Source organism: Rhamphochromis sp. 'chilingali', assembly GCF_963969265.1.
Source record: "Rhamphochromis sp. 'chilingali' genome assembly, chromosome: 1".
NCBI classification, from domain to species: domain Eukaryota; kingdom Metazoa; phylum Chordata; class Actinopteri; order Cichliformes; family Cichlidae; genus Rhamphochromis; species Rhamphochromis sp. 'chilingali'.
The window spans coordinates 2980001-3002745 of NC_137929.1; the positions used below are offsets into that span (position 1 = coordinate 2980001).

A 22745-nucleotide genomic window follows, 5' to 3' on the forward strand; every position below is an offset into this window, starting at 1 on the left:
CAGAATATGGGGATGTGCTCGACTTCACTGAGGTACGTTGGCTCAGCAGGGGAAATGTATTAAAGAGACTTTTTGAGTTGAGAGCAGAAGTGAAGCCTTCATGGAGAAGGATGGAGTTAGTGTTCCTGTGCTAACTCATCCCAAATGGCTCATGGACTCAGCTTTTCTTGTTGATATGACACATGAGCTTAATGTACTGAACAAGACGTTACAAGGCCAGGGGCAACTTGTCAGTGCTGCCTATGACAACGTGAGAGCATTCTCCACAAAACTGGCGCTCTGGAAAGCTCAGCTCTCTCAGACAAACCTTTGCCATTTCCCAGCATGCAAGGCACTCGTGGATGCAGGCACACCATTCAGTGCTGACGAGTATGTTGATGTCATTTTGAGGCTACAGGAGGAATTTGATCACAGATTTGCTGACTTCAAGACACACAGAGCCACCTTTCACATTTTTGCGGACCCCTTCTCCTTTGATGTGCAAGATGCCCCTTCTGTGCTTCAAATGGAGCTCATTGAGCTGCAGTGCAACTCTGAACTCAAAGCAAAGTTCAGGGAGGTGAGTGGAAAAGCAGAGAAGCTTGGACAATTTTTGAGAGACTTGAGCCCTAGTTTCCCTCGGCTTTCCCGAATGTTCAAGCGGACCATGTGCCTTTTTGGTAGCACATACTTGTGCCAAAAGCTCTTCTCCACTTTGAACTTCAATAAGTCCAAGTACAGGTCAGGACTTACGGATGATCATCATCAAGACATACTGAGGGTCGCAACTGCTTCCTCCCTCCGGCCACATCTGGCTCGGCTATGCGAGAGGAAACGCTGCCAGGTCTCTAGCAGCAAGGAGTAGGCAAGAGAAGCCATGTTCAGAAGAACAGTTCATTTTCTCCAGTGTTCCATTCATGTTCAGAAGAAGGTTATAGAACTGTTAATACAGACATTTCAATCTAAACACAGCAGATATAGAAGACTGAGAAAAACACACAAGTTCACTGACTAAAAACATCTTATTATTATTTTATTTATGTTTTACAGATTGATTTATTTTCTTATTAATTCTTAATTTGTTTATTTATTTTTCATATTTTGTGTTAAAAAATAAAAATAAAGAGATTTGAGAAGATTGGAATTTTTTAACCATGTCTTTCTTGTGGAAAACCTAATGCGGCCCAGCCTCACCCAGACTCTGCCTGCAGCGGCCCCCAGCTAAATTGAGTTTGAGACCCCTGTCCTACACCATAAATCAGTAAGAGAGGGTACGACCTCTCTCATGGCCCCAAGTGGTGTGTGCCTTCCAGAGCACTCTGGAAGGCACACAGAGTCTTTACAGACTACTAAGGATCGAACCTCTATCATCATCCAATCGATTATAAAACTAAGCATGTATGAGTAAATATTTTTAAGCATATCCCATATGGAAAAGACTAAAAACTTATATGATGAAAGTCATACTCACGAAAGTGGCCACTTTTTCATTACTTTCATATATTGTTTTAGTAAGTATCGAAAACATACAAGTTTCATTATATAATTTTTCAAGGGATCTTATATCTGTTTTCACTCTTGTATGCTTTTCATACAAGTTTCACACAAGACAGATACAAACTTTATAAGATTTATATATCTTTTCCATATGGGAAATGACAATCAACAATATAAAGCTTACAGCTGGTTTTAATAACAACATTTATTTGTTTCTCAAATGAGAAAGAGCTATCGAGAAACACTCCTAAATCTTGAGTTCTTAACTTTTCCAGTGGGCCAAATTCAACATTATCTGCTAATGCTAAATAGGCTGCCGTTATTAACTAATGCTAATTGGATGTGAATTAGCATTATGCACTAATGCTAACACTTACTTTTTAACAATGTGAGTAGCTAATGCTAACACTATTTCCCTTAACTTTATAACAATGTGAACGGCTAATGCTAACACTCTTTTCCCTAGCAATACAACATCTGAGCTGCTAATGCTGAGTAGGTCGCCATTAGCACCTACGTCTAATTAAAGGCAAATACGCATTAGAACCTAATGCTCATATCGTTTTCCTTTGCTTTATAACAATGTGAGCAGCTACTGCTAAATAGCATTAGCTAATAACAGCAGTCTAATTTAATGTAAGTTAGCCTCATTTGCATTATAACGATGTGAGGAGTTAATGCTAAGTATGCTGCCATTAGCAGCTAATTCTAATTAGGGGTGAATAATTATTACCAGCTAATGCTAATATCGTTTTCTCTTCCCTTTTAACAATGTGAGCAGCTAGTGCTGGGTAGGCTGGTGCTAGCAGCTAATACTAAAGCTAATTTGATGTGAATTAGCATTACATTAGTGAGGAGTTAATGCTAAGTAGACTTCCATTACAGGTAATGCTAATTTTAGGTATTTAGGAATTAGCAGCTAATGCTAATACCATATTTTCTTGCATTATAACAATGTGACCAGCTAATGCTAAGTAGGTTGCCGTTATTAGCTAATACTAATTTGAGGTGAATTAGCATTATCCGCTTATGCTAACAATGTTTTTTCTTACTTTTTAACAATATGAGTAGCTAATCTGAACATTTTTTTTAATTTAATTTTAACTTTTCCCCTGCGATGTGAAGAGGTAATGCTAAATAGCACGCCATTAGTGGCTAATTCTAATTTTAGATGAAAAAGCATTAAAAGCTAATGCTAATACCATATTTTCTTGATTTATATCAATATCAGTAGCTAATGCTAGGTATGTAGCCATCATTAGCTAATGCTAATTTAGGTGAATTAGCATCATCCGCTTATGCTAACAATGTGTTTTTTTACTTTTTAACAATACGCCATTAGTGGCCAATTCTAATGTTAGATGAGAAAGCATTAACAGCTAATGCTCATACTGTTTGCTTTGTAAGAATGACAGCAGCTAATGATACGAAGTCTACCGTTGTTAACTAATGTTAATTTGATGTGAATTAGCATTATCCGATAATGGTAACTCTTTTCCCCTGCATTACAACGACGTCAGGAGTTAATGCTAAGTAGGCTGCCATTAGGGGCTAACTCTAATTAGGGGTGAACAATTATTAGCAGCTAATGCTAATACCGTTTTCTCTTTCCTTATAACAACTTGAGCAGCTAATGCTAATTTGATGTGAATTAGCATTATATTAGTGAGCAGTTATTGCTAAGTAGGCTACCATTAGCAGCTAAAGCTAATTTGAGGTGAATAGCATTAGTAGCTAACGCTAATACCCTTTTCTCTTGTGTTATAATGATGTGAAACGTTAATATTGTTCTCAAACAACAGAATGAGAATGAAATATTGATTCTAACAGGGCCCATAAACAGTATTAGCTTAGCAGCATTAGCTTATCAGAGTTTTCATCATGGTCACATAAATCCTTAGCAGAGCAAAGTGGCCTACTTAGCAATAGCTGCTCAAGTTGTAGAAAGCAAGGGAAAACAGTAATAGCATTACCTGCTAAATGTGCACTTGAGAACAAATTTATTGTTAATTCAGCTGTGAATGTAGAGTTTGTCATTATTTAAGCTTCCATTTCCAAATGTTAGCTGCTCCTGTCTGCCTCTTTGTCACAAACACAGACTGAAATGATTCACAGCCTTGTTTCATCCTTCTGTCACTGTGGACATACAGCATGGGAAACATACACATGGCTGACACTTTATTAGGTACACTGGTATCTATCTCAGGTACACCTGTGACCTAAATGTTCCTGCAACCAGACTCCTTGGAGACCCCTACATAAATATCCATGAACTATCCAGCTAGACTAGTGTGTCTGTCCCTGAAAATATTCCTGCATGTGTGATTGTTCATGTCTCATCTGCAGGAAACAAACAGGAAGTGAGTGAAGGACACAGGAAATGTTTCCAGCTCTTCCTCCTCTATCAGACATTCTCTCCATACCTGAGAGTGTCCAGTCTCCAGCCTGGATCCTTCAGTCCAGCCGACAGCAGCTTTATTCCTGAATCACCTGGATGATTGTAGCTCAGGTCCAGCTGTCTCAGATGGGAGGGGTTGGAGGTCAGAGCTGAGGCCAGAGAAGTACAGCCTTCCTCTGTGATCAGACAGCCTGACAGACTGCAGACACACAAAACAACAATCTATCTGTCAACAATCGTTTTCTCTTTGTCACAATAACATCTATCCATCCATACATCCATTCAATGTAACTTTATTTATAAGTGACAATACCCAACAGACAACAACAGTCATCTGAAGCTGTTTAACAGTGTAAGGTAACCGCCTCCACTGTGAGCAGCACTTGGTGATGGTGGGAAGAAGAACTCCCTTTGACACAAAGATCCTCCCAGTGAAAACAGGCTCCAGGAGGAGCATCTACCATGACTGGTTGCAGGGTGAGGGGAAAGAGAAGAACATGAACATCAAGAATGCAGCGAGTGGTAAAATAATAATAATAATAATGGATTGGATTTATATAGCGCTTTTCAAGGCACCCAAAGCGCTTTACAATGCCACTATTCAGTCACTCTCACATTCATACACTGGTGGAGGCAGCTACGGTTGTAGCCACAGCTGCCCTGGGGCAGACTGACAGAAGCGAGGCTGCCATATCGCGCCATCGGCCCCTCTGGCCAACACCAGTAGGCAAGTAGGGTAAAGCCCAAGGACACAACGACCAGGACAGAGAGCCCAGGGATCGAACCGGTGACCTTCCGGTTACAGATGCGATTCCCAACCCCCTGAGCCACGGTCGCCCTAAATAAAGATTTGACCTCAGTGTGCTCAGTGTTCCTGTCTATTCCTAACATATTCCTAACACGATAGCTGCACTTTAGAGCTCTAAAACTGGAACTGACACATAAAAATACTGAGAACACAGACTAGCAGCCACTGCATGGCCTCGAGTACGTATGTGGTGCGTTCAAAGAGCATCAGCATAGACATGGTGGGTTCAACAATATAGGACATAACAATTTCTATGGCGAAAATACTATCAATGAATGAGCCATAACATTTTAGCCATGTAAACATGTTATCAGTGGGCTTTCCAACAACTTGCATTGATCATTAAAGGATAAAATACGTGAGTCGAGGTCACTACGAGCCATGCGAGGGTCAAACATGGCAGAGAACCTTCCAGCAGCATCTTGGTTTATAATCCGCCTTTGGATCATCAGTTTAGGAGATGAAGGATCCAAGTAAAATAACAAGTTAAAAAATATGCAGCTATGGTCACTCACATGGACATCCTCCACACATACATCATGTATATTTAAACCCAGGGAGAAAACAAGATCCAGTGTGTGACCCTTTGTATGTGTGGGGCCAGAAACATGCTGCCTAAAGTTAAAAGACTCAGTGACAGTGATGAGCTCAGCAGCAGTGTTACAGGATGCTTCATCAATATGACGGCTCAAATCTCCCAACCTTCTCCAATGAAATGATGGATGTCAGAAGGTCATTAAATTCAGTTAGAAAGACCCCATCAGGTAGAATAAAATACAATAACTGGTTTTTAGAGAACTGACCATCATCTGTGACTCAAATGCAGAAAAGGAGTCCGAGGTCATCAGACTGCATGTGAATCTGTCCTGGTAAACAACAGCGAGTCCTCCACCACGTCCTAAAAGACGCGGAGTTCAGATGACGGACCAGCCAGCCGGGCAGATTTCATTCAAGTGGACATAATCAATGTTCCCTCTAAGCTGCGCACGGGCGCAATCCGCTGACACGCTCTCTGCACACAGAGTATCTGCATTGCGCACAAAAAGATATCTAACAGGCTGTGAGGCTCCTGAACTCTCTGCCCCCCTCTCACGGACAATAACCATATCCAACTTCTTAATAGCAATGAACTGGTCTGCATTGGTGCATCATATCTTTATTCTCTTCCCCCTCCTGCCCCCCCCTCCTTCTTAAATAGATAACTATCATATCTGATATCATATCTCACAGTACAATAATATTGAATGGGTTGCATTGTTGTACTTTGTCATGTTTCTCAGGTCTTTGTCTGATTTTCTACGAACATTACTTGTCATGTTCTCATGTTGTTGCTAAGGATTGTCTTATTGCATTGGAGTCACACTGGGTTAAATATGTACACTTGGGTTTTAAGGGGTATTTATTATTTTCTTCTTTTTTTTGGGGTTGTATGGAAGCCCCAAACGCAATTTCATTGTTCTTGACAATGACAATAAATAAATAAATACTAAATACTAAATACTAACCTGAATTGAAATTAAAATAAATACGTTAACAATTCTGCTTTGCAGTGTTAGTCAGTGACTGGCTGCTCCAGTATTTAGAACGATGCCGCCTTATCCCATAGTCCAGCCAATGATTCACATTCGTATATACGCAGCTAATCAACGTCGCTGACGGGCTATGACAGCGTCCTCATGTGCCGACACCGGTGTTTTGGTTGATGTAGAGTGAAGCCACGTTAATGACAACGTGATCCAGTGATCCAAGGGACCGCTCAGGGAGTTTGTGTGTTCGCTCAGACACATGAAACATTAGAGGGAACATTGGACATAATTCTTATTTTGCTGCCACGTCTCAGTCAGACACATGAAATCTAGAGACTCTTTAATAAAGAGATCGCTTAGAATAAATGATTTGTTTGTTATGGAGCATACGTTAAGCGTGGCCAACCGAGTTGATGACGGTCGATCTGCAAAATCAACAGCTGACTGCAGCGGCACTTGAAATAAAGACAATGCAGACCTGTGGACCTGCTGGGCAGGGCAGCGACTCCAGAGCTGGGGGAAGCAATGATCGATGAGCAGACATAGCTGTTATCAATAAAAACAGTGAACGTTTGACGGACACACCGTGAGAAAAACTGCTTCTGAGCCACAGAGCCCAGGTCCCAGTCACCGGCGTAACATATTAACTAAATGTCAGGAGAGGAAGTGGACGCAGGCACCAGGATTCTCCCCACAGCCAAGAAGCTAGCCTCTGGTAGCTTCTCAGTTTCACCTGGACGTCGGCCCTCGTTCCCCTTTTCCATCTCTTGAAGGTGAAAGTCCTGCAGGTTGTGAAGAGTAGCACACCAGGGGAGGAAGAGTTTTTCTGTTCAGCTGTTACAGTAGCTCTCCACTGAATCTTTGATGTTAAACCCTTTAAGACCTACCATAGAACCAAGTCTGCCAGAGCTTATCTTTAGATTTTTACATGCTGTAGTGCAGACCTTCCCAAACTGTGGTGCCCGCCCCCTAGGGGGGGCGCAGAGCCATGGCAGGGGGGGCGCGGTATGAAAAGGGAGGGGAACAAAACGCTTGGACACTGCTAGCACGGCGCCCACAGAAACGCAAAGCAGGAGATGAAGCATCGCTGAATATGTTTCCAAACCAACTTCATTCTAAGCCAAAGACTAGAAAATATGGTGAAGCAAATCTGCCCTTTGGCTTCACCTGCACAGGTGCTGAGGTAGGTCCCTGCGTCGGGAGCAGCGCTGGGCTCTTCCAATCATGGACAAACAGGATCCCACATTCTTAATTTTTAGTTCACAAACACTTGTTGTAGTGACTAACTACTCCTGACATTTTGGAGATGTTTGCTCTTTATACAGTAAAGTTACAGCGGGATACAAATAACATCAGGCTGATCCTGCCACGATTTGTTCCCTCGATTCAAATCACGGACAAACAGGATCCCACATTCTTGATTTTTAGTTCACAAACACTTGTTGTAGTGACTAACTACTCCTGACATGTTGGAGATGTTTGCTCTTTATAGAGTAAAGTTACAGCGGGATACAAATAACATCAGGCTGATCCTGCCACGATTTGTTCCCTCGATTCAAATCACAGACAAACAGGATCCCACAGCTGTTTATGTTTTTGAACCCATTTTGCACAGAGAGGCATTTTTTGAAAATGACAGCAATGTTGATTAGTATTACAGAAGAAGAAAAAACAACTACCCGTGACGCCTTTGTAAATGGAGGGACAGTAACTGCGTGTGAAACCTGCAGATACTCAGAGTAACAGTATTTTGTCTCTGTCTGCCATTCTGCAATTCATCTCACATAAACAATAACGTGACGTGAAAAAAGGCGCAACCTTTGACGTTGCCAGATGAACTCTGTATTCCTCGTCCGCAAAAAAGGAGTTTTAAAAAAATCTCAGTTTTTGGTGATTTGAAACACTGTTTGGATGAAACAGCTGCGTTTTCAAAAATACCAGTGTAGGTGCGGACGTAGCGTAAAAGATTTAGTAGTTTATTTTCTTACTACCTGTAATTTATTGCAGATTACTTGTATTTGCTTAATTGTTTACTAAATGTTTGAGGTGTGAAATAAACCGCAATGGAGCAAAATATGGGCGTGTGTGGTTGGAGGATGTGTTAGTGCGTGTGCGTGCTGTTCACGCGCCGGGGGGGAGGCGAACGTTTTTCGTGTAAAACAAAGGGGGGCCCAGCAAAAAAAGTTTGGGAACCACTGCTGTAGTGCCATTTTGGGGAGCAGTTCAAGTTGCTATACATCAATACAACCGTTATAGCCCAAATTTTAATAATATGTATGCATTCAGTCCATAGTAACTACATATACATATATACATATACAGCAAAAAGTGCAATAAACTAGAACAAATTGAAAATTGTTTTGTTTTGTATTTTTACATATATTTGTAGTTGGAGAAATTTAAGAGGTTTATCCCTCAAAACGGAAGAACTAAAAAAGTTGCACAAAATAGTTTCCAACCCCAGGAAATGTAATTTGAGTGTATCCATAGTTGTATTTTTGAGATACACCAAATTGTATATACTGCATGAAAAACTAAAATAAATACTACCATGTGAATTTGCAAGAAAAACTTCAGTGCATCAAAATAAACTATTTCCAACTGTGTAATTTGAGTTCTAAGCCTCCCAGAAACTATACTGAAAGGGTAAACTCAAACATGACTTTTAAAAACACCAGTGTAGGCTTCAAGGTAAAAAAAACAAACAAACAAACAACTAGAATTTTCGCAAAAACGACATCACTTCAGGTTTCGGGCAGGTAATGGCGGACATACGATAGTTTGGGCTGACATCTATTCCAACGTAGGAAGTGCTATGAACATCTGATCGGATTGGCAAAGCGTGTTTCTGGAATATTACTTTTTTGTTGCTGCAAGTGCTTTTCATGCAACTTTTGCAAAGCTATGTGTGGAAGGAAACGGTGACCTAGGATAAGCTGGATACATAAGATGTAAGTACAACTCCGGTTTCACATGGAAAAATAAAAATTATTGCACTAGCTTGTGTGGTTGCCGATCTACAGGCATTTAAAAATAGTTACGCAAAACTGAGCGTTCCCACTCTGACCGGCCTTAAAGGGTTAACAGTATCTCCCAATCATAATTTAAAGCAGCAGAAATTAAGTCAGAACTCAAAAGAGCAAAAATGACATTACAAAAAATGATTGACGACAGTGAAAAACTACATTGTTGCCTCCAGCAAGCTGCAGCGGCGGCAAAGCCAAACACAGGCGCCATCTTGTTTGACAGAAGAACGTAGCACACAGCAGCTACAAGCATAGAGTGCACCACTATTGTTCAAATGGAAGAAATAGAAAACACTCAATAAATCCTTCCACAGCTGAAACTAATGTAGACAATGTCAGGGGAGGAAGTCAAACTGAACTTATGACACCAAGCACGATAACTACCAAAATAATGCAGGAAAAGTAAACTAAGAAACCCTAAAGCAACTAAACAGAGCAGCTAGCAATAAACAAGAAGTGTAAACACAGAAGCTAAATGCTAACATGGCTAACACTATCATCACTGTATGTAGCCCGACTCTTCTCACAGCAACATACAACTGTCATGGCTAGACATCTCACTGATTGGCTCATGTTAGCTTGTGAAAATATAAAGTCCCAGCAGTACTAGCTGTTTTATATACTGTTTAAAATAAGCGAAATGTGCTTATAATGTGTAAATAAAGGCTGAAGCAGCTAGCACTGTTAGCATCAGCACCAAGCCCTGTTACATTTGTACACTGTTAGAGCAATGGCTCCAATCTACAGCCTTTAAAAGAATGATTAAAATGCTGTGATTGCAGCCATTCCCCAACTCTCTGTGAATGGTTCTCATGGCCATTGATCAGTGGGCTTTGATCAGTGGGCTTTGATCAGTGGTTGTTGATCAATGGTCATGAGAATTTGCATAATTATGATTAAGGAACTGACCTCCCAGCCCATTGTTCCTTCAGTGGGCTGGTTTCAGTCATTATGCAAATGTACTGTTTATAAGATTGAAACCTGCAGTCAGCCGAGATTGAAGAAGTCACCTGGATGATGATGAAACATTTCTCCCACAAAACGCCACGTCCAGATGAACAGAATCAACTTTTGGAGATTTACTTACCTGGATGATTATTGGTTATTGGTAACTTTATTGTCCCTAACGGGAAATTGATTTGCAGTATGTCCGTACAAACAAACAAACAGGCAACCAACACATCACATACACACTCCAAAATAATATAATATAATATAAGCCTGAGAAAACAACCTAGATTTTTCATCAAAAAAGTACAATGTGCAATGGCAACAACACATATGGTTCAGTGTTATTAACTATGATAATAGCAGTAGGTACAAAAGACAATCTATGTCTCTTTGTCTTCACTGCAGGCACTTTATAACGACGACCTGATGGAAGCAGTTGAAAATCATTAAAGAGAGGATGATCTGAACACAACATGACAGAGGTCGCCTTCCTCAGCACATGCCTGTTATAAAAGTCCACAAGCTGGACCTGAGACCACCCTGAAATCTTACCAGCCACTTTAACCAGGTTGTTAAGTCTGGTCTTATTATTCAGAGACATATTACCGTACCAAGCAATGATACAGAAAGTTAAAACAGATTCAATAAAACTTTTATAAAAAACGAGTCATCATTGCAGATGAAACATTAAAACCTCTCAACCTCCTTAAAAAGTCTTTGTTGAACCTTTTTCACTGTAGCAGCAAGATGTGACTCAAAGCACAGAGCTTTATCAAGAACAACCCCCAAATACTTATAACTGTCCACCAGTTCAATGGCTGCACATTTACCACTGTTAGCGCAGGATGAGGGGATGTCTCCCTGAAGTCAATAACCATGTCCTTGGTTTCCAGTGTGTTGATCTTTAAGAAGGACTGATCACACCACGAAACAAACTCATCCACAACAGGCCCATGGGAATCCTCTTCACCATGAAGGAGGCTTACAATGACTGTGTCATCTGCATATTTAATGAAATGCCTGTTGGCCTGTGTACTGCGACAGTCATTAGTGTACAAAATATACAGTAGAGGAGAGAGACAACAACCTTGCGGTGAGCCAGTGGAAGAGTTCAGCTGTTTGGAAAAACAGCCGTTCACTCTCACACACTGAGATCTGTCAGTTAAAAAGTTTAAAACCCAACCAACGAGATTAAGATCAAGTGTAAACTGGTTAAGAAGTTTATCAGCTAAAAGATGTGGCTGGATAGTATTAAAAGCTGGAGAAAAATCAATAAATAAGAGCCGAGCATGAGCTTTGGCGCCATCAAGATGGCGATAAAGGAAGTTCAACAGAGTGACCACTGCATCATCAACACGTCTACGAGGCCTGTATGCAAATTGTAGAGGGTCTATAAGCTTCTCTACTTGCTAACTGAGAGTCTGAACTAAAACCAGGAAGACTTATCTTATTACAGTCACTGTAACAGTGACCAGTCATGTGTTTCATGCCTGCCCAGGCCACCCTTAAGTTATTGCTACCCATCTCCGCCTCTACCTTATCCTTGTATTTTACTTTGGCTTTTTTAATTTCTGATCTGATCTCCTTCCTAATTTCTCTAACTTTCAAGATATTCCCTTCAATAAAAGCTTTTTTCCTTTCATGACTCAGCCTCATAAGACCTTTTGAAGACCATGGTTTGTTATTAGGAAAAAAATGGAGATGGTGTCAGTCGCATTCTTAGGATTCGCTTTAGGGTGGATGTAAACAATGGTGACGTTGATCTGTGGGAATTCCCTCGGCAGATAAAACGGCCTCAAAGACACAGAGAGGAGCTCAATGTCAGGCAGACACACTTGTCTACGAACGGTCACATTTTTACACCATTTCTGATTTATATACAAACACACTCCTCCTTGAGATTTCTGGGTAGCTCCGGGGTCTCGATCCAAACGTATGGGAAACCCGAAGCCATTTAGTTCCAGAGAACAATCAGGGTCAGAGTCCTTGAGCCAAGTCTCTGTGAATGCCATTAGACATGTATCCCTGTAGCCACGCAAGTGTGCGACATTCAAATGCAGTTCATCCAATTTACTCCTCAGAGACTGCACATTAGCCAGGATTATTGATGGTAAAGGAATGACTCCAAACAACCGTCAGGATTGCCAATAAAATCATGCGAAATAAAAAACCCATCTTCGTTAAAAGAAGTTCCACAAAGCACAAGCCGATGCTATAGAATTTCCTCAGGCAAAAAAATATATATATAAAGGAATAAAAGAATGAAATAAAATAAGTTAAAACACTGACACTGACAGAGAGAGACAACCTGCTGGTCGCCACAAGAGCAGCGCCCCTCTTTCTAGTCTAGTCTAGACTGAGAATGCATCAAGACCACTCACTCACCCTTCCCTCCTGCCTCTCAGCTGCTGAAACTCACAGTTTGTTACCACGGAAGAGTCACTCCTTCATCTGAGATGAAGCCTGATAGTCTGACTGATGCAATATAACATTCAGTCTACACTTTGTTTTTGTGCAAAGATGATAAAGAGGAAATACTAATAACATAAACAAAAATAAATGTCCAATTTAGAAATCTTATTCTTTTTTGCTCTATAAAATAGTTGTTTTTATTTTTCAGTCACTCATCGTAGCAGTAGGATTTACATGAAAATAAAAACAAATTAAGTTTGAGAGAAAAAGTACATTTTTGGCACTCTCTGGGCAACTGACTCAGAGACTCAAATGACTTAAAAAACCCGATTCATTTTGGTGAGTGACTCATTTAAACTCGATTCGGTAAAAAGAATCAAATTTACCATCACTAATACAAATCCCTTTGGAGAAAACAGCTTTAAAATATGTATTGTTAAATTCCAGATGTTTCTTTGCAAGGAAAACTCAGACACTGAAACAATACCACCAGTAACCTCCTACATATGGAAATGTGGTGTCATTAAAGACATAATAATTTCATTAATACCCAATATCCAGCAAAATATGTAATTTGAACATTTTGTTCCTAACGAAATCAAATGTATATATTGTAGAAGATTAGCCAAATTTATGTAAAATGGCCAGTACATGAATTAAAAAAATAAATAAATAAACAAAATCGTATGACTGTGACAAATTTTACACAGTAATTCAGTCTAATAATCCACTCAAATATAAATATAAGTTTAGCTAAAAGCTCTATAGATAAGTCAATCAATAATATAATTCACATTTTAAATGATCATATGTGTTAACGTTTGAATCCTGACCTGAGAGTTTCCACTGCACACTGTGAACTCTTTAGTCCAGCAGACAGAAGCTTCACTCCTGAATCCTGCAGGTCAGAGTTACTCAGGTCCAGCTCTCTCAGACTGGAGGACTGGGAGCTGAGGACTGAGCACAGAGCTTCACAGCTTCTCTCTGACAGGTTACAGCCACCCAGTCTGAAAAACAAAAGATAATCTATAATACTTATGTAAAGTTTGTTATTATATTACATGGCATCTTTTTATTTTTGATGAAACCTTAACATACTAAGATACAACATCATATGGATGAACTTGAATAAAATGTTTTTTTAGGGCCCGAGCACCGAGAGTGCGAAGGCCCTATTGTATCTGCTCCGTTTCTTATTATTATTATTATTATTATTATTATTATTATTATTATTATTCACCCCAAACAAGGGCCTTTTTGAGGGCCTAAACATGCTCAAAAACTCATGAAATTTTGCACACATGCCAGGTCTGGTGAAAAATTTTGTATTTTAATGGTTTTACATATGAGCACTGGGAAATGGCTCTACAGCGCCACCTATGCCTTGTTAAATGCAGCCCTACGACCACATCGTTTGAGCTACATGTATGAAATTTGGCACACATGTGTATCATGCCAAGACGAACAAAAAAGTCTGTGGGCCCATTGACGCAAACCCAACAGGAAGTCCGCCATTTGGAAGAGAAGGTGACATTTTGGCTCTAATTTTGCCATTTCCATGCCTCGAACTTTAACGAACTCCTCCTTGGGATTTGGTCCTATAAACTTCAAATTTGGACAGTGTCAACTACACCCTTGTGCCATGTTAAATTGCGGAGCTTTTGAGTTTTCACAATACTATGAGGCCGTGGCGCCATGGCGAATTTCGATGACTCGCCATGAAAATCTTATTGCCTCTCATTTTGTCATACATTTTCTGACCTTGACCAAAGTGAACACATATGATAAGGCTCCACCCCTGAACATATTTCAACTGCCATATTTGACCTCAAGGACAGCGCCACCTAGTGGGAACAGGAAATGTCATGTTTTACACTTTGGGGTACAGTATAGTGATGGGTGACATCTGCAGCCTCAAATTTCTCCAGGAAAGCCTTAAGGAGTTGGTCTTGGGTTTCAGTGAAAACTGTGAGTTTTCGCGAAAGGGTGTGACCCCAGCAGCATGGCGAACTTTGATGTCACGCCATGAAGAAACAAATTAGTATAACTCAATGAAATCCAGTCTGATCAGTACCAGACTTTACAGGCATGATGTCAGACCCGCCCTGAACAGATTGATGTGCCCATTGTCGGAAATACGGACAGCGCCACCTAGTGGCAACAGGAAATGTCATGGCTTTAACTTTGTTGTACTGATTTTCACAGGTTGATCGTGGCCACCTCAAAAGCGGTGAATATCACCATCAGTCCCTTGTGATGCTTCAGTGCAAAAATTGTGACTTTAAACTGAACGGCGCACCCTGGTGGCAACGCGGTTCATCATGAAAGATGAAGTGGCTTTGAGGGGCTTGGAAAGTTTATAGAGGCTTTAGATTTAGCACACCCCTCCAAATGGACGAAGGCTTTGTTGTCATGTGATCATTTTCCTTGAATAGCGCAAAATGGCTCCACAGCGCCCCCTACAATATTTCAAAACATCAGCCCCTGCTCTGTGTTTCATCTATGAGTCTGACACTTGGTAAGCTTGTTTTTAATTATATCTTTATTTGGATTGGACAAGAAAAAACCATCTGCATAGCAGTATATGAATAACATGGGAACAAAGTCCTTCCAGGTTTTAGATTAAGTCCAGGAGAGCAAATGATAAACAAAGTGATCAGCGGGTGCATATTAACCTCCACTAGCTATTACTAGGACAGTTGCTCGCATGCTCTCCCAAAGGAGATATATAGAACACATTACATGGAACTATAAACACAAACTGGGAGGGGTGCCCATGCTGCAATCATTGTGAAGAAATAAGTAAATAAACAAGCAATAGTAATAGAAGTAAATGTAAAAAACAAACAAACAAAAAACAACCAAGTAATAGTGAGATCAAGTGAAGTCAGCCCTCGTGGGGGTGATGAATTGGATCCAATTGTTCCAAATTTGGTAGAATTTGGCTTTTTGATTTCTTAACAGATATGTAAGTTTTTCCATCCTAAATATCTCTAAAATGATCCCAAACCAGTCGTCTAGGGTAGGCTGGGCTAGGCTTAACCATCTTCTAGTAATTGTTTTTTTACTTGCCACCAAGAGTAATTGCACTAACTTAATCTCACTCCTACATTCCAGAAAGGGGACCAAACCCATGTATAAAACCTTAAAATCTAAAGGTATTTGAACGTTAAAGACTGCACTTAAGGAGACCTGAACGTTTTTTAACTTGGGACAGTCCCAAAAGACATGAAAATGGTTAGCAACAGTCGAGCCGCATTGTCTCCAGCATTGCATATAAGCCCCTTTGTACCTCTCCTGATATGGAGTCTTGAAGTACCTAATAATATTCTTCCAGCCATGTTCCTTCCAGCTCATAGAACTGGACGTGGACCACTGGCAGTACAAAACATTTTCCCACTCCCCCACAGAAATAGCAATCCCTGATTCCCTTTCCCATTTATCCTTAGTGTATAAAGTATTATCCTTGCTGGCACTAGAGAGGGCTTTGTATAGTTTAGAAATAGATTTAGTAGGGGTCATGGTTGTGGCATTTTTCAGGATGAGGAAAAAATGCGACTCAGCATCATTGAAGTCGGACAGTTTGCATTCATGATCAATATATGATCTCAGCTGTAAGTTTCTATGAAAGTTGTATTTTGTCAGGTTGTGATCGTCCCGTAAGGCCTCAAATCTGAGCACAATATTTCTATGAGTAAGAGAGAGGAATGTCGTAAGGCCATAGGATATCCATGCTTCAAAGTTAGAGTCGTGTCTGTTTGGAATAAAATCCGAGTCGAAAGCAACCCACCTGAAGATTTTTAGCATTTTGTGTATCCCACAGATGTTGATTACCTTCTGCCAAACTTGGAGGGTGTGGGTTAACCAGGGGTTCCCCAGCTTTTCCAGCCGGCACATTAGACCCTTATCTGCCATTACAGCTTGTAGGGGGAATCGGTCCAACAGGCTGGACTCCAGTTCCTTCCACCTAGCCGTGTATGTTTTGTTACACCAATATAAGAGGGGGGTTATTTGAGCGACATAATAGTAATTCCTGAGGCAGGGGAGACCCAGTCCTCCCTTTTCCTTGGGGAGCTGGAGGGTAGCATATTTAATCCTTGGCTTTCGGCCCTGCCAGATAAATCTGGAGATCCATTTGTCCCACTCAATAAATTGGTAATCGCTCACTTCTATTGGCAAGTTTCTAAAAAGATAAAGCAGTCTGGGGAGCGTGTCCATCTTGATTGCGGTTACCCGGGAGCTGAGACGCATAAAGGGGACCAGATTCCATCTGTGCAAATCAGCTTTTATACTTGCAGATATTGGCTCGTAGTTTGCCTGAAAGAGCAGCGAGAGGTCCGCAGTCAAATATATTCCCAGGTACTTAATTTTCTCATTATCCCGATTTACTGTAAATTTTAGTAGAGATGTGTAATATTCTCCTAATGTTGTCAGTTGTTTGTCTATAGTGAATGAAACCAGTCTGATCTAAATCGATGAGGTCAGGTAAAAACTTCTCCAGTCTACGAGCAAGAATAGAAGTAAATAGTTTGTAATCCAAGTTAAGGACACTGATTGGTCGATAGTTTCCACATTCTCGTTTATCTTTCCCCTCTTTTGGGATAATTGAAATAGTTGCCTCCCTCCAGGAGGGTGGGATTTCTCCCTCCTGTAGGATGTAGTTAAATGACTTCAGCAATGTGGGGACTAGATCTGCCCTCAGGGTGCGATACCACTGAGAACTGAACCCGTCCGGCCCAACTGCCTTACCTGGTTTTAATCTGGAAAAAGCATTAATTTCTTCCACTAAAATGGGATGTGTTAGAAGCTCATTTTTGAGAGACGGGAGTGAAGGTAATTCTAGAGAGCTAAGAAAGGCATCAGTACAATTCTCCTCCGTAGCATTGGGCTGTGAGTACAGCTCCCTAAAGAAGGTCTCAAAACATTTCTGAATGTCTTCTAATTTTGATTCCAGAATATTAGTCTTGGGGTCCTTGATTTGGTATATCGTACTTTCCTCTAGTTGTTTGCGTTATTTATGTGCCAGATATTTTGCAGATTTCCCTCCTGTCTCATAGTATTTTTGCCTCAAAAAAATTAAGTTATTTTGGGCCTCCTGGGTGTAAATATCATTAATTTCATCCTGTATTTTCCTGATATCCTGCTTCAGAGTAGGATTTGCGGTGTTTATGTCTTCCTATTCTTTCAACTTTAAATTTGCCTGTAGTTCTGCTAATTTTTGCCCTTTGATTCTCTTTAAGTGGGAGGCGATAGAAATTAATGTACCTCTCATTACCGCTTTGAGCGTATCCCAAAGAATAGCTGGAGATACCTCTCCTGTGTCATTAACATCTAGAAATTCTTTAATGTCTACCTTTAATTTGGAAACTATGGCAGGATCATTAAGGTGCGATAACAATTTCCACAGTGTGGTACATTTTTTCCTAGCCACCTGCAAAGATAGAGAGATAGGACTGTGGTCAGATAGATCTCTTGTTAATATGTCACAGTCTTTGACCCTAAACCTATCAACTTTAAACATAAAAAAGTAGTCCAGCCTTGCATACACTTTAAAGGAACCAGAGTAATGAGTGAAATTTCTGGTAGATGCGTAGCGGTCCCTCCATACATCTATTATCCCCATCTCTACCATATAGGAATTGACTTTTCTAGTAAGTGCTGTTACCTTGTTGGTTGGGGAGGAGGAGTCTAGTTTAGGGTCAAGTCTAAAGTTAAAACCCCCCCACAGACAACTATCCCCTGAGAATCCACCAATAAATCAAACCTATTCCTATAGAATAGCCAATCGCTCCCGGGGGGAGCATAAACATTTAAAATTGTGATTTCAGACCCCTCTATCCATTCTGTTATTCTAACCAATCTGCCTTCCTCGTCACAGAGTTCTTAGATATGTTCATAGTTAAGTGTACCAGAGATAAGTGTAGCCACACCCCTCTTGTGTTTGGACTTAACGGAAGAGGAGAATACATATTTAAAACCCTTTCTTTTCAATCTCAAGTGATCTACTTGGTTCATGTGTGTCTCCTGAAGTAATGCAATCTGGGCCTTCTCCTTCCTTAGTTTGGACAGTATCTTATTCATCTTAATCACGTTCAGAACCCCGTTAACATTAAAAGAGATTACTTTCACTGACTCACTTCCCATAAAGATATATTAAGTTACCACAGCGCATAAACTCAATAGCAGCAGGCAACCCCCTCTTAAAACAGTAACAAGTGAAAAAAGTTAGGAATGAACTGAAAACATTTGAACATAACTGGAGCTTGAAAGCTCCTAAGCTGGCTTCTGACAGTGGAGCACTTCCACTGACACCCTCACAACTTGAAGGGAAACCCCTTATTACCCCCTGAGTTAGGGGGCTTTCCACTGCGACGTCACTCACAGCACGAGAAGCCCCACCCATTTTAGCTCGACAGTAACCATATTTCACCATGTTGTCCATAGCTAATACATAACATTAAATTCGTTCTCTTCACGTCTGTATACTTGCAGCTTCTCTCTATATCCCGCAGCTCCTCGGATCTGACGCGGACGCCGACCACCAACTCCCCGCCACAGCGGGCATCTTTGTAGTTTTTCTCTGGGGGTTGCCGGTGGTGTAATCACCTTTACCGGCAGGCCCCGACTCGCCAGGTCAGCCGTTGCCTCCTCCACCGTGTTGTAGGTTTTCACTCCTTCTTCGAAAAAAACCTTAAGGCGCGCTGAGTAGAGGGTCCTAAACCGTACATTCTTCTCTTTTAGGACCTTTCGTGCCTCTGCATACTCCTTCCTCATAGCCATGATCTCAGGGGGGTAATCGTGGTCGAGGTTGATCTTGCTGGAATTCAGCATAAAACCTTTCTTTTGCCAAGCGAGCCTCAGCACTTCTTCTTTAACCGTGAAGCACAGGAATTTTACCAGGATCGATCTGGGTTGGGAGCCGTCCGGAGGGAGTAATGATAACACTCTGTGTGCTCTCTGAATTTGTAACGGTGTTGATGGTGGGATGGCGAGATTCTCCCGGAGTAGCTTCTCCACAAAGTGGGCCATAGATGGAGCTCCCGATTCTTCTCCCTCCGGCACCCTGTACAGTCTGAGCGACTCCCTCCTCGAGTAAGCCTCCAGTGATGTTAGTTTTGTTTGAAACTTTTCCTGCATGCTTTCTTCCATTTGCGCAACATCTCTAAAGTTAGAAATATCCTGTCTCAGAGTGACGCTGAAAAACTAGTTCATGCATTTATTACTTCCAGGCTGGACTATTGTAATTCGTTATTATCAGGATGTCCAAAAAACTCCCTGAAAAGCCTTCAGTTAATCCAAAATGCTGCAGCAAGAGTACTGACAGGGACTAGAAAGAGAGAGCAGATTTCTCCTGTATTGGCTTCCCTTCATTGGCTTCCTGTTAAATCCAGAATTGAATTCAAAATCCTGCTCCTCACATACAAGATCTTAAATAATCAGGCCCAATCTTATCTTAATGACCTTGTAGTACCATATCACCCCATTAGAGCACTTCGCTCTCACACTGCAGGCCTACTTGTTGTTCCTAGAGTATTTGAAAGTAGAATGGGAGGCAGAGCCTTCAGTTTTCAGGCCCCTCTTCTGTGGAACCAGCTTCCAGTTTGGATTCAGGAGACAGACACTATCTCTACTTTTAAGATTAATCTCATATTTCCATTAAAAGTGTTGAATTTGACTGTTTGATGTTCTTTATGATCTCTGGCACCAGTTCATCTGTAGGCTGAGCTCAATCCATCCATTTAGTGAAATTATGTTTAAAGGTCTCCTTGTTTTCTGAGCATGCACAGATCCTGAAGCAGAAAGCCTGGGTTAATAGAGAAATGATCATCACTGTGATGATGCTCATCATCTCTGACTGGGATTTGAGGTTTTGTCAAAGCAGCAAAGAAAGCCTGGCTATGTTGGACTGGGTGTGGAAGCAGCTCCCAGTTTGAGTTCAGGAGACAGACGCCCTCTCTACTTTGAAGATCAGCTTCAAACTTTACTTTTTGCTAAAGCATATAGTTAGGGCTGGGCCAGGTGACCCTGAATCCTCCCTTAGTTATGCTGCAATAGACGTAGGCTGCCGGGGATTCCCATGATGCATTGAGTTTTTCCTTTCCAGTCACCTTTCTCACTCACTATGTGTTAACAGACCTCTCTGCATTGAATCATATGTGTTATTAACCTCTGTCTCTCTTCCACAGCATGTCTTTATCCTGTCTTCCTTCTCTCACTCCAACCAATCACAGCAAATGGCCCCGCCCCTCCATGAGCCTGGTTCTGCCAGAGGTTTCTTTCTGTTAAAAGGGAGTTTTTCCTTCCCACTGTCGCCAAAGTGCTTGTTCATAGGGGGTCATGTGATTGTTGGGTTTTTCTCTGTATTTATGAAGTGCCTTGAGGTGACTTTTGTTGTGATTTGGCGCTATATAAATAACATTGAATTGCATTGTTAGTATCTCAGACAAAATCTCGTCTGTGTTCTGGAGCTTATCTTTGTGTTCTGCAACCCTGGTTTCCACATCATTAAGCCGCGCATTGGCTTTATCCAACTCACCCCTTATTTCCACCAGTTGCGCTTTCGTGTCTTTTCGAAATTCTTTCACCTCTTTCCCAACGCCTCTCAGTTCTTTCAGTATCAGCGTCAAACTTGCTGGGTCAACCTCATCTTCTGTCCCAGAATCCTCGCGGCTAGGAGTGGGAGAGTGGCCTCGGCTAGCCCTATAGGGGCTAACGTTAGCCCCTTCTGTTAGCTGCACATTGCCATCTTCCACGTTTTCAAACGTTAACTTCTTAGCTATTTTGTTCTTTCTGGACATCATTTAAACCCCTTTTTCCTCTTTATGTGCACTTAGATAGTGTATTAATTTACTTGGGGCAGTTTTAATAAGTTTCAGTCGAGAGCTCTCGTACTAGGTGTCCATCCCCACGAGCGCCGGAACCGGAACCCTTGAATAAAATGTTTAATTGGTTCATTTAAAAAAAACAAAATGTCAATTGATCTGACCTCAGAGTATTTAGTTTACAGTTTAAACTTTGTAGTCCAGCAGACAGAATCTTCACTCCTGAATCCTGCACATTTTTGATACTCAGGTCCAGCTCTGTCAGAGTAGAGGACTGAGAGCTGAGCATTGAGGACACAGCTTCACAGTTTTCTGCTAGAAGTTCACAGACGTTGAGTCTGAAAATGAAAACATGAACAAAGACTGATGTTAAAGTGTAATCAGGGTACAATAACTAATCTTATATTTTAAGAATCCTTGTTGTTTTATGCTGAGCAGATGTGGTACGAAACAACAGTAAATTGATCAAGTTTACCTCTACTGTTTAAATTGCTGGATTTATTTTCTCAGTTAAAAACAAAACAAAACAAACAAAAGAAAAAAGAATACAAATCGGTCAGACCTCAGAATATTCAGTTTGGCGTGTGGACTCTCCACTGCAGCAGACAGAAGCTTTACTGCTGAAGCCTTCAGGCTGTCGGTACTCAAGTCCAGCTCTCTCAGACTACAGGACTGGGAGCTGACCACTGACAACAAATCTGTACAGACTTTCTCTGACAGGTTACAGCTGCTCAGCCTGAAAAAAATAACAAGAACAACAAAACAATAATATTTATTATCAAATAAAATCTCTTTATATGTTGAATCTAAGTAATCAAATGTGTACAAATGAGTACACTACAATGCACAATTAAATAAAAAAATGTTCAAGAATTTAAGTGTAACAGAAGAAAAATATTTCAAATTAAACACAATTATTCCAATGTATGTAAATGGAAACCAGTGAAGACCAGGTTGATTTAGTGACAGTAGTTCAGTGTCTGCTGGCACAGGCCTGTGAGTACTGCAGTATTACACTTACTGCAGTACTGCTGGTCACTTTATTAATTCTAATATGTGTGATTACTGTAAATGTAGTTATAAATAATGTATCACATCCTGGACTCTCGTTTCATTTTCTGTCTAAAAGCTGCTTTGGCTGATTCCCCTTTAAAGCCCCGCTCTCCCTAAAGGCCAACTTTATTTTGATTGGATGATTTCATAAAGCACGCTGAAGGGCAGTAGCCAGTTATCATGAGCTCCATCTCCTCAACCTTCTGGTTTAGAAATTATAAGAAACTGTAAACCTCATAAAAACCCGTCTTGATCCATGCTCAATCATCCAGG

At 40.9% G+C, this 22745-nt stretch overlaps 1 protein-coding gene across 2 annotated transcripts in view; it reads right to left on the reverse strand.

The window, feature by feature from the left end:
• The window catches only part of LOC308397130 (protein NLRC3-like), a 41017-nt gene that overhangs the window by 6012 nt on the left and 12260 nt on the right, over positions 1–22745 (reverse strand). For both annotated transcript variants that reach the window (XM_080882868.1, XM_080882867.1), the window contains 4 exons: positions 21982–22155; positions 21584–21757; positions 13431–13604; positions 3900–4073 (listed from right to left, as the gene is read on the reverse strand). In XM_080882868.1, the coding sequence (XP_080738994.1) occupies positions 3900–4073; positions 13431–13604; positions 21584–21757; positions 21982–22155 (696 nt within the window). The remainder of the gene's footprint in view (positions 1–3899; positions 4074–13430; positions 13605–21583; positions 21758–21981; positions 22156–22745) is intronic.